The sequence below is a fragment of the Erythrolamprus reginae genome, chromosome 3 (assembly GCF_031021105.1).
Source record: "Erythrolamprus reginae isolate rEryReg1 chromosome 3, rEryReg1.hap1, whole genome shotgun sequence".
Taxonomy (NCBI): domain Eukaryota; kingdom Metazoa; phylum Chordata; class Lepidosauria; order Squamata; family Dipsadidae; genus Erythrolamprus; species Erythrolamprus reginae.
Window position 1 is genome coordinate 154542496 of NC_091952.1, and position 12143 is coordinate 154554638.

General features: G+C 41.7%; 1 protein-coding gene across 1 annotated transcript; it reads right to left on the reverse strand.

Annotated features, from left to right (window-relative positions):
• Nucleotides 1-1454: 1454 nt before the first annotated feature.
• Nucleotides 1455-11795, reverse strand: LOC139165844 (carboxymethylenebutenolidase homolog). The gene is made up of 5 exons (XM_070749080.1): nucleotides 11581-11795; nucleotides 7233-7340; nucleotides 5069-5211; nucleotides 3951-4042; nucleotides 1455-1640 (listed from the first exon to the last, which is right to left on the reverse strand). The coding sequence occupies exons 1-5, from the start codon at nucleotides 11793-11795 to the stop codon at nucleotides 1455-1457; spliced, it is 744 nt and encodes a 247-aa protein (XP_070605181.1).
• Between the last annotated feature and the right edge of the window lie 348 nt (nucleotides 11796-12143).

The window sequence follows — 12143 nt, forward strand, 5'->3', positions numbered from 1 at the left end:
CCCAACATCTTTTTTACATTGTGGCGACCAAAATTGGATCCAGTATTCCAAGTATGGCCTTACCAAGACATTATAAGGTGATATTAACACTTCATGTGATTTTGATTCTATTCCTCTATTTATGCAGTCTGGAACTGTGTTAGCTTTCTTGGCAGCTGCAGCATGCAGCTAGCTCATATTTAAGTGATTGTCCACTAGGACTCCAAGATTCCTCTCTTAGTCATCACTATTGAGCAAGGTACCACATATACTGTACCTGTGGATTTTGTTTTTCTTACCTAAATGTAGACCCTTACTTTTTTACCATTGAATTTCATTTTGTTAGATAGCACCCAATATTGAAGTCTGTCAAGATCCTTCTGTATATTAAGCCTATCTTCTGGAGCAGCATACAAATCTAATAAATAATAAGAATAATAATAATAATAATAATAATAATAATAATAATAATAATAATAATTATTATTATTATTATTATTATTATTATCTCTGCATACTTTTCATGAATGTCCACAATTTATACCTCCATTTTGCCTGTTAGTGGGGAAAAAAACCCTCTTTCCCAAAGTTAGTGTGATAAAATAATGTTTGCTTGGATATACAGTGATACCTCTACCTAAGAACACCTCTGCTCAAGAACTTTTCTAGATAAGAACTGGGTGTTCAAGACTTTTTTTGGCTCTTCTTAAGAACCATTTTCTACTTAAGAACCTGAGCCTAGAAAAATTTGAGAGTGGCACAAAGGCCAGGCCAGTTTCTTGCCATTCTCCCTTTAATCCCGGCCATCTCGGGCTTTTCTGGGCTGCCAGAGGAGCCTTTTGGTGGTGCTTCAGGAGGCTTTGGCAGTCCAGAGCGAACTGAGTGTTTTCCTTTCTCTGGGCGCTTGGAGAGGGAATAAACCACTTCGCTGTGGTGACTCCCTTGTGCTGCCTCCCATACACCTGGTGCGAGGTTGCCTCCCGGAGCGTCTGGGCGTGGAAAGGCAAAAGGGGGCGCTTCGCCCTGGCCAGATCAAAGCAAGACTTAGAAAACAAAGATTTTGGGGGCAAAGTCTGTGTCTTCAAGATGATGTCTAATTTGAGTCTATAGACCAGCACAAACAAAGAGATGGAGAAAATTGGATGTCTGCAGCCCAGATGTTATAGTGGTAATAGAACTATGAACTAAGCTAAGTGTATCAATGCTGAAATGCTGAATATACTCAATATATTTATAAAAAGATAATACAGTATATAATGTAGGGAAAATCTTCAAGTATGTATAATTTTCCATAGAAGTAATGGAGTAATACATTGACAATGACAGATATTCAATGGTTAATATTGCCATATATTTTAATTGCATTTTCCATTCGTCAGATTCTAATAGACAAACTTACAATTTTTACAATAAGTTTTTTAAACAAATAAAAGCCATTTTGTTGTGGAAGTTAGAGGACTATGGGATATGCCGATTTAAAACATAACATAGCAGTTCAGCCATTCTGTTAAATCCATTCTTGCTTGTTCGGTGTATGGTACATCTTTGGGCTTCATGTCTTCAGGCTTACACTGTGCAAAACCATGAGCTTGTTCAGGATATACTTTAATTTTATAGTTTACTTTACAATATTCTGCAAGTTTTTCCTCCAGCAATGAGATCTATAGCAGAAATATATATATGTTATTTATGGTAAATTTTAACATTACCCTTTTAAAATTATTTGTTCACACATAACCTGGATTCTTGGATAATTTTGCTTAAAAGTCAAGGCTAACTGAGGTGTAGTTAAGCAACAGTACTTTTAAAACCATTGATTTTATAACCTCTGATTTTTATTTTTATTTTAAATCTTATCCAAATAGGAATATGCTTTCTACACCTGGTGAACACGCAGTAGGACAGGCCAAAATGGCTTCAGCCAGATCAGCTTCAGGGTTGGCACCCCAAGAGATCCCTCTCAACTTCTTAATTTTTAAATTTAATTTCGTGAAATTGCCAGATGCCAGATCACATAGCGATCCTGGCAGTCCCTGATGACATTGTTAAGCAAGGATTGTGCAGGTTGTTAAGTAAGGACCTAACTTGATTGCATTGTGGGAAGAGATGTTGAAACCATGTCCCAATTAAGCAAGCCAGCCGGCAGGCACTACAGAATATGGGTAGGAGCTGTGGGTGGGGGTTCCACAGGAAGGCACTGCAGAACATGGGAAGGCAGATAGGTCCTCTTGGCCAGCACTAGGGAGTATGGAGTGCAGGCAGGCAGCTGCTAGAGAGTAGCAATAGCAATAACAATAGCACTTAGTTATTGCTATTGCTACTCTCTAGCCTAGCACATGCCTGCCTGGGGAACACCACTTTTGACAGGGACGGGGGTGGAAGTGGTGCTTCCAATTTTGACAACTTGTTGCCTGTTTGACAGGAATGCAGTAATCCAGCTGTGGAGGAATCCTGAGATGCCATAGGATTTGAGTTTTAGGAGTAGTTTGTCGTGGACGGCTCAAGAGTGTTTTACAGCACTCTCTTAGCAATTTGCAAATGTCTGCACATTGCCTCCAACAGTCTGGGTCCTCATTTTATCAACCTCGGAAGGATGGAAGGTTGAGTCAACCTTGAGTTGGTCAGAATCGAACGGCTGGCAGTCAGCAGAGTCATCCTGCAGTACTACATTCTAACATCACTGCAGCTCCATTCTCCACACTACTTGGGATCTCCTTGGGAGAAAAAGCAATGGGAAAAACTGGCAACCTCTTACTTGCTTCTTCATTAACTTTGTTTGTAGGAATCCAAGACGGAAAATTGCAAATAGTGATCATGTGGCAGCTGGGATGCTGCAATCACGGTAATTGCAAGTGGGCTGCCAAGTGCCCAGATTGCCTTTCTGTGACTGTGGGATGCTGAAATGGCCACAATTTTGAGGAGGGTCATAAGTGTCCCTTAGCCAATGCTTGGAATGGTTGCTGAATGACTGGTCCTAACCAGAGGACTACTAGTAAATTTTATACTTTCAATTTAAATTTTATACTTATTCCATTCCACTTGAGCAAATCAAATTCTGAACAAGTGTGGGCAGTTCAAGAATTTTCAGTCCTTGGAAATCGGGCACATATGCAGAATGATATTGTATAATACTTCTTAGCACACAATGAGTAGAATAAATGCTTTGGAGTAATTGCACCACAGGTGCATTCCTTCCAGTTCAGACTAGTTCACCTGAAATGGTGCCAAACCTCTGGTGACGTCATGATGACATCACAGAACTGGATCAATCAGTGCTGGTCCATGTGTGCTGCCATCTTTTTTAAAAAATGGAATGTTTTTATCTGAATTCACTTGTTTTTTTGCACTTTTTTCAGGGTTTTTTTCTTCTGCACATGTGCAGAAGCCAAGTTTCAAGTGCTGTGCTTGGTTTCAGCTTTTGGGGGGGATTTTTTGGGAATCTTTTGTACTGCATATGCGCAAGCGCACTTTGCATGTGCGTGCCCTTGAGAGGAAGTGAATCAGCAGTGAGGTATGTTAGAAACCACCCCTGAATTGCACCTTGCCTTGCAGAGAAAGTTATTGAGAGGAAAAAACAACAACATATTTTAGCTATCTTCTGCTAGTAAGCACGTACTTTGTCAATGATAGTCCTCTCCCTACTAAAAATAACACAGCCCTGCTCATTTTTATCCATGCTAAAAATAAGGCGGACAGGAAAATATTAAATTGATTTCAAATACAGGAATTATTTTCTTCCACATAAACACTATGTAGCAGGGATGAACAGCTGTTTACCACATTAGTTTCTGCTAGCTAAATGTTCCCACTGGTAATACTACAATAAGAGCAGACTCATTATTTTTCGGAATAATACATAAATGAAAATAAGCATCCCCTGCAATACTTATTCCCCATTTTCACTCATTCTCTAAATATATTGCAGAGACATCAGTCATAAAGCCATTAAGAATCTGAAGACAATTGTTTACCTGTTGAGGTGAAATTGTATGATCTTTCTCGCCAAAAATGAAAAAGGTCGGATTCAGTAAATTATATCTAGTTTCAGAATCTCTAATAATTCCTAAAAGAAGAGAAGTTACATTAAAACTTAAATTATAAAATTATAAAAGTAGAGAAAAAATATTCCATTACTTTAATTATTATGTCCTGTGATGATGATACAGACATTTTAGGGAATAATTGGAAAATATAAAAATATGAAATGTTATTTGAGACTCAAGTGGTTCTACAGTGATTTATGTTGGTACAGTTCCAATATGAGCTTCAGGGCCAAGGACATCTTATATATACTGGTACTTTATTTATTAATTTTGAAAACAGTATTTAGTGCCAGCCAGTTCCTGTAGTTTCTATGATTACTAGTGTATCCCTAATTCCTAGAACGTACTAAATTATATACCGTATATAATTTCATAGTCCTATTATAATCTGTATTATTTTATATGCAGTATATCCAGGATACCCGTTCTCTTTCAAGGTACGTCTAGTTCTAAAACAGAGATTGCAAACCTGCATCAGCTTGATATGTATAAAAAAAATCAAACTTTATTATAATAGCAGAATTGGAAGGGACAGTGGAGGTCTTTTAATCCAATCCTCTGCTTAGACAGGAAACCCTACGCTACTTCAGACAGATGGTTCTCCAACATCTTAAAAATTACTAGTGTTGGAGCATTCACAACTTCTGAAGGCAAGTTGTTCCACTGTTCCCTCAGAAAATTGTTTCCGCAACATGAATTTCAACAATTACAGGAACAAACTGAAGCAGATTATTTGAAATGAATAAAAGCCTAAGGGTTACGTAACATATAGATGTGTTCTTCAAAAGTAAAATACAGCAGAAAAATGCAACCTCAGGTCTCGGGCAGTGCATAGAGTGATAATATCCATTTTTTTCCTTCCAGAATAAATTGTGTGCCTGTCTAGTAATGGGGCAATTAGACCGCACAAACATGCCCCTTGATTTAGAGAGAGACAGAAAAAAGCACTGTTTGTAAAAAGGTTTTACTTATACAGTGCAATTTATCCTTGCAAACAATGATTTAATACTTTTCAAATTGAAGAATTAATAAGTGTTCTTTGTTACCATAGAGGGAGACTCCAGCCTTTAATTCAGGATTTGTTAGCATCACGTGATGTACAGCCATTCCACCCCAGGAAAATCCAACAATACCGATCCTGATTGCATTATACTGCTCTTTTAAATATTTCAAGACCATATCGACTGTCCTAAGAAGATGAGATGCATAAACCAAAATGACATCTTTGTATGTACCTAAAACAAACTACACAGTTATCAAAATGTATCTTTCTTGCTCATTAAAAACAAATGTTATAAAACGTTATCCACTCAGGTGTCTTAAGAGGATGACAATGCACTACCAAGTTAACTCCTCAGAATGGATTTTCTGAAATTAAATGCCAGTTGTGAATAAATTATTGTTGCATTTGGTACTCATTTACAAATAAATGCACAAATGACAAATACTGATCATAGTCTAGAAAGCTGAAATCCACATGAATTTAAATTTTATAACCTGCATACAGTAATGGGCAGCCAAATTTTTTACTGTCACACTGTGGGTGTGGCTTATTTTGTGGGTGTGGCTTAATGGTCATGTGAATGGGTAGGAGTGGCTTGCTGGCCATGAGATCAAGTGGGAGTGGCTTGATGGTCATCATCATTCAGGTGAACTGTTAAGTTCTCGACTTACAACCTTACCAGTGTTGCTCACTGGGGTGACAATTTGCTTTGTGTTTCCCACGCTCTCCTTCCTGGGTTGCCTCCCCCGCCTCAGGCTGGGTAACTAAGCGAATGCGTGCTGCTAGAAGCATAAATGCTACCAGCGCCGCTTCCGCCCACACCTTCTGCTTGCTCTTCAGGTGGGAGGTGGCCGCATGAGGCTGGAGGGGAGCCGGGCAGGAGAGAGGAAAGCTCGTCCGAGGCCAGGAAGTAAGGAAGAGGAAAAAAGCACACAGCAGCAGCAGGGGAAAAAAGGAGAGCCGAGCCAAGACCAGTAATCCAGGAAGTGACAGCCGCCGATCAGCTGGAGGTGCGCACGCATCTTCATTTCCGCTGGTGGAACTGTGTTCCATCCCGTCCTGCCTGCATGAAAACATTGCTTTCACCATTCTTCCCTCAATCACATACTGGTGGTTGGGTTGTACAGTTCACCCATAAAAATGGTACAACTCTACAGAGATATGTAAAGTCATCTACAATTCCAGGTACAACTTGCAGCACAACAGTAACACTAAAAATTACAATGGTCATTTTTCTTCCATTTCTCACATGTCAAACAGCTGCTTGTTATTGATATAACTGACATTTCTGTCTTCAGAAATTCTGGCTTCCATTGTGTATAAAATACACAAGTGCTGTAGTTAGATTGGATAAAAGAAAGTGATCAAAATGAATTGTCTATATGTAGGTCTATTTTTCTTCTGTTCTTTCTTTTATTCTTCTGTTCTGTTGTATTTTTTGTATTTTTAAATGTATATCCAATAAAGATTATTTAAAAAAGAAAAAAGAAAATGATCAAAATTGCAAGATAGATGATAAATGAATAAAGGGGAAAAGCAAAGAAAATCATAGTTGAATGCAACTAATGAGATCAACCAAAAAAATGAAAAATGTAAAGAATAATAGGTAAGGTGGTGCAAAGATAAGGTGGAAGCAAAGATAGTTTGCAAAGACAGAGTGAGATGTACTGTTAAGTGAATGGAATTGGTATAAATTAGATTTATAGTTCCTTTTATCTTCCCTTAATTTATTTGCTTACTGCTACTTCTACTCCTCCTATACTACTAGTACTACTACTACTGTACTTTCATTTTTTCTGTGCTTCATCTAAGGTGGCTCAGCAATTGGCCTGCATTTGAATCAACATCACCGAATCAGCATCACAGAAGGCTGGGAGGGATCTTAGAGGTTTTCTAGTCCAACCCCTGCTCAAGGCAAGATTGTTTATTCTTAAAAGAAAATGTATGATGGTACACAAGTATGTATACTTTGGTGAATCCAATGAAAACAAAAAAAAAGTCCTAAAGAAACAAAAACATTGATCCTTCTTTCATTGTTGTGAAGCTATAACATATTTTATCTTAAAGGGTGTCAAGGCTGCAATTTTCCTCTCCCCACTCTTGCTTGCTTTTCCATTATGAATAACATTTCGGCTTTGCTTAATTAACATGTTTTCTTAATCAGACACATATCAGTTGCATTTATTTTCAATAAACACTAATCTTACTTGTCCACTTTCATAGGATCTCGATCCTTTAACCAGTCTCCAAAATTCTGCCAACGATCATTAGGTGTCCAGGGTGCCTTTCCCAGAAAAAAATCTGGGCAGATGGTTCTGTAAAACATTGCATTGATAAGTTATTTGAAAGTTTCTGTGACAGATGAATTCCCAAGCTAACTCTTTAGTTCTCTCTTTATTTTTCTGCAGTAGTCTGTTATCTAAAATAGTAAGTGTTATTCATCTCCAGTTAATATTATACAAATATCACTGCAATAAAACAATATGCATTTACAACAACATAGAAACAAAAACACACACAGAGAGAAATGTACAAATAAAAGCTCTTAAGAAGTTACCAAGCATGAAGATTACACAGGTAGATATTTATTAAATTTATATGCTCCTCACTCCCAGTAACTCTATAAATTGTTTTTGAAAAAATCAAATCAAAATATTAAAGCTAACTACTAAAAATAAAGTTAAATAACACCTTTCTAATTTTTAACCTATCCAGTGATTTTTTTACTTAGGAGGAATTTCCACTAAGTGCAATTAATTTAATGCTTACATCATTATTAAAGCTTTTTCTCTCAGGACTCTTTCCCACTTTTAAAAATTATAGAAGACTCCAAAACAGCTTTTGTTTCAAAGGGTTATATTGTATTAAAATTTGAAATGGTTATACAGTATTTACTGCCACTACCACTTCTCATGATGGTTTGATGGGATTTTAATATTGTATTATTTTTAATAATGTATTATTTTTCAAGATAGACTGGTAAATAATTTTGATTGTGAGACCCCATGAGAGGGTCTTGGGAAACACCCAGATTCCTAGGACTACTCTGTTTTATGTAATTATTTATGATTGCAGCTTTAATAGATGTGTTAATAATGATATGTATTAAGCCTTCACATTATATTTGGACATAAATAGGTCTATTCCCTGGCAAGCGACACCATCTAGCTGGGAGATTTTGTTAAGCTTCTTGGATCAGGTGTAATATATACTGTTCAAAAAAATAAAGGGAACACTCAAATAACAAATCCTAGATCTGAATAAATGAAATATTCTCATTGAATACTTTGTTCTTTACCAAGTCAAATGTGCACAGCAGCGTGTGAAATTGATTGTCAATCAGTGTTGCTTCCTAAGTGGACAGTTTGATTTCACAGAAGTTTGATTTACTTGGAGTTATATTGGGTTGTGTTCCCTTTATTTTTTTGAGCAGTGAATATGCATGACTGCCAAAATTAATTCTGCTTTAGTGGGGGAGCTGTAAAGAGGAGCTGAACATTTTATTGTAAAAGGAAGCTGAATATATATATATATATATATTAATTGGGGTTGTTCTTAGGGGTCTGGGGCAGAGTTTGGCTTTTTGTGACTGGGAATGAGAGGATGACAACATGGATCACAGCCATGAGGAGCCTATGTACATTGATCCAGAATGGCTTCTGGTTTTCAGAAGAGTTCTGGACAATGTCTCAATATGAGAAAGTACCACAATAGGAAAATTGTGCAAATGCCCCAAACACAGATTAAGAGGGGTTTTTTAAGGATTGCCTCACACAGTAGTGGGTTCTACAACCCTTTGCTACTAGTTTGCAAGTGTGCAGAAGCCTCCTGGATGAGTGATCAGACCCTCTTGCTGCCGCCACTAGTGGTTCTTAGAACCGGACCGAACTGGGAGCAACCCACTGCTGGCCTCATGGCATTAATGCTGGCAAAGTGCAGCTATTTTTCCACCCTTACTGTGGGGGAGACATCCACATGCTGCAGGCCTGTTTTGCCCTCGGTGCAATCTGATGATGAAGGCTCCTCTGACCAAGAAGACATGAGTGACAGGGAGGAGGAGAGTGTGGCAGACAGCTCAGAAGGAGATCAATTATCTAGCTCCTCCTTGGATTCAGAACAAGAGTTAATGATACAGCCATGCATGCGGAGAGTGATGCATAGGCAACAACAACTGAGAGATTATTATCAAAGAAAATGAGGCCACCTGTGGTTGGGTGGGGCTGTGGTGATTAGTGAGGCTGCTATAAATAGCAGCCTGTGGGTTTGGCCATTGTGGAGGATTATCTGATCGTTGTGTTTTGTGACTGCTTTACTGACTTTGACTTTTTGTGTGCTGATTTATCCCGGCTTTGAAACTAAACCAGAGCAAAGTGTGTTTCACACTTTGACTGTAAATTGCCTCACAGCTGCAAGCTACCGTGTTTCCCCGAAAGTAAGACAGTGTCTTACTTTCTTTTTACCCCCAAAAGCCCCACTACATCTTACTTTCGGGGTATGTCTTATATTGGAAAAAATGAGACCCACCCGGCCAACCCACCTACCCGAACCCGCAACACCCGTGTCCGGTAAAAAATAGTATTTTAAAAAATCTTCTTGAAAAATCTGGGTCTTCATTTTTACCCACCGGGGGGGACAAAGAGCCCGAAGCACCCTCCCCCCCACACACAAACACACGGAGACACATCCGCATCCCCGCCTGCCCGCCCCCGTCCGGGCCCCGCCATGATGTGGCAGCCGCGTGCGGTGCACACGTCGGCCTTGACACGTGTCCGCCCACCCGGCGTCTCCAAAGCTTACCGGTCTCTGGCAGGCACCTTTCGGCAGGAGAAGCCTTCGCCGGGCTGCTTCGCTGCTTGTTCCCCGCCGCCCCCCCTCCATACGTCACCTCCGAGGCTCGGCTGCAAGCGGCCAGCGAGGCCGACCGGCTCCGAGGTGAGCGGCTGGAGCTGCGCCCTCCTTCGCCCGCCTCCTTTCCGGCAGCTCCCCGCGCGCCCCTCGCCTTCGCCTCGCCACGGCGCCAAGGGGTGGAAAGGGGGGGTCCTTTCAAGCGGCGCTGGGCGAAAGAGGGCGGGCGGCCAGCAGCAGAAGGCGAGAGGTGCCTCCTTCTCCGGCTCTCCGGCAGATCGAGCGCGCGAAGAGGCACCTCTCACCTTCCACCGCTGCTGGCCGCCCTCTTTCGCCCAGCGTTGCTTCGGAAGCCGCCGAATGCCGTCAGGGGGGTGCTTGGCGACTGCCTCTCCACTCGCCAAGTGCCGGCAGATTGAGCGCGCGAAGAGGCACCTCTCACCCTGACGGCGTTCGGCGGCTTCCGAAGCGATGCTGGGCGAAAGAGGGCGGCCAGCAGCGGCGGAAGGTGAGAGGTGCCTCTTCGCGCACTCGATCTGCTGGCACTTGGCGAGCAGAGAGGCGGTCGCCAAGCGCCCCCCTGACGGCGTTCGGCAGCTTCCGAAGCGACGCTGGGCAAAAGAGGGCGGCCAGTAGCGGCGGAAGGTGAGAGGTGCCTCTTCGCACGCTCGATCTGCCGGCACTTGGCGAGCAGAGAGGCGGTCGCCAAGCGCCCCCCCTGATGGCGTTCGGCGGCTTCCGAAGCAACGCTGGGTGAAAGAGAGCGGCCAGCAGCGGCAGAAGGTGAGAGGTGCCTCTTCACGCGCTCGATCTGCTGGAGAGCTGGAGAAGGAGGCACCTCTCACCTTCTGCTGCTGGCCGCCCGCCCTCTTTCGCCCAGCGCCGCTTGAAAGGACCCCCCTTGGCTTCTGCTGGGGGTGGGGGGGTCCAGACGCCCCCTTCTCCAGCTCTCCGGCATATCGAAGAGGCACCTCTCACCTTCCGCCGCTGCCCGCCCGCCCCCTTTCGCCCAGCGCCACTTCGGAAGGCCGGAACCCTCCCTCCCTCCGCAGACCCAGAGATAAAGGAGGCGCGGAGCGGGGAGAGCCGCCTGGCAGAGCGCTTGCAGGCGGCGGGGGGGGGGACGACGGCGGGGGGGGGACGTATGTCGAGGTTCTACTGTACCCCCGTGTTCCCCCGAAAGTAAGACATATGTCTTACTTTCGGGGTACGGCTTATATTAGCCGACCCCCCTGAAACCCACGATACGTCTTACAATCGGGGGTGTCTTACTATCGGGGAAACACGGTAAGTATCACAGAACTGATAAGGGTCTTGTATAAATTACCAGTTTGTTTGGAGACGAGTGCTCTTTGCTATACCAAAAGAGGGCTTAGTTTAAGTGAATTTTCATTATAAATAACATTGTTTTGAATTTTCAAATGTGTGTGTGTCTGAAATTTGTACCTGTGAATTTTTGGGAGGATTCTACCAGAGAGCCCGACAGAACAACTATGAGGCAATTTATTCATACTTCTAAATTAGGGCTATTATGTCTGGGCTGACAAATATAAATGCCATTAGATAGCAGCAAAACAAATGCCTCTCTTCCCTGCCATCTAAAGGCTGGTCAGACTATTATAGCACAGCAATGGTAGTCCTCACCATTTATCACCACCCTCACTATACATTTTTTTTTTCATTCTTGAAATAATAGGAACCCTTGCTTACGTGTATCCCTTAGAAGCAATTATATCAGCAACATATCTTGTGTCTGGGAATTGCCACCCAAATATGTCATGAACCAAAATCACAGCTGTGTTTGTATCAGAAGCAGGTTGACAAACATATGCTTTGAAGTTCTGAATTTGCACTTCCTGGCCACGCCCTTCATAATTCCTTCTTCTTCCGATGTCATATTGGAAAGGCAAATCTCCACTGGTCATTTAAAAAAAACTGAAAGAGAAACGCAATAATTAGTCTTAAGCCCCACAAAAGCTATAATAACACCAAGGGCATTTCAGGTGGTAACACAAAGAAAAGAATAAAATGAAATCTCACTGGCAATTATGTGATTGCTCAGATTTTCTCTCTACAAAGCTGCCAGGAAGAGAATAACTTTTCTTATCAGGAGTAAGAATCAGCTACTCCCAAAAATCCGTGAGAACCCTACAGGAGTTGGAGTCAGCCAAAAAAAAAAGTTAATTAAAATTTAAGTAAAGCAAAAAGATGGTCTGGGGGGGAAAAAGAGAGCTAGTCCATAGGACTGCTGAGAGACAGCCTTGACTAATTGA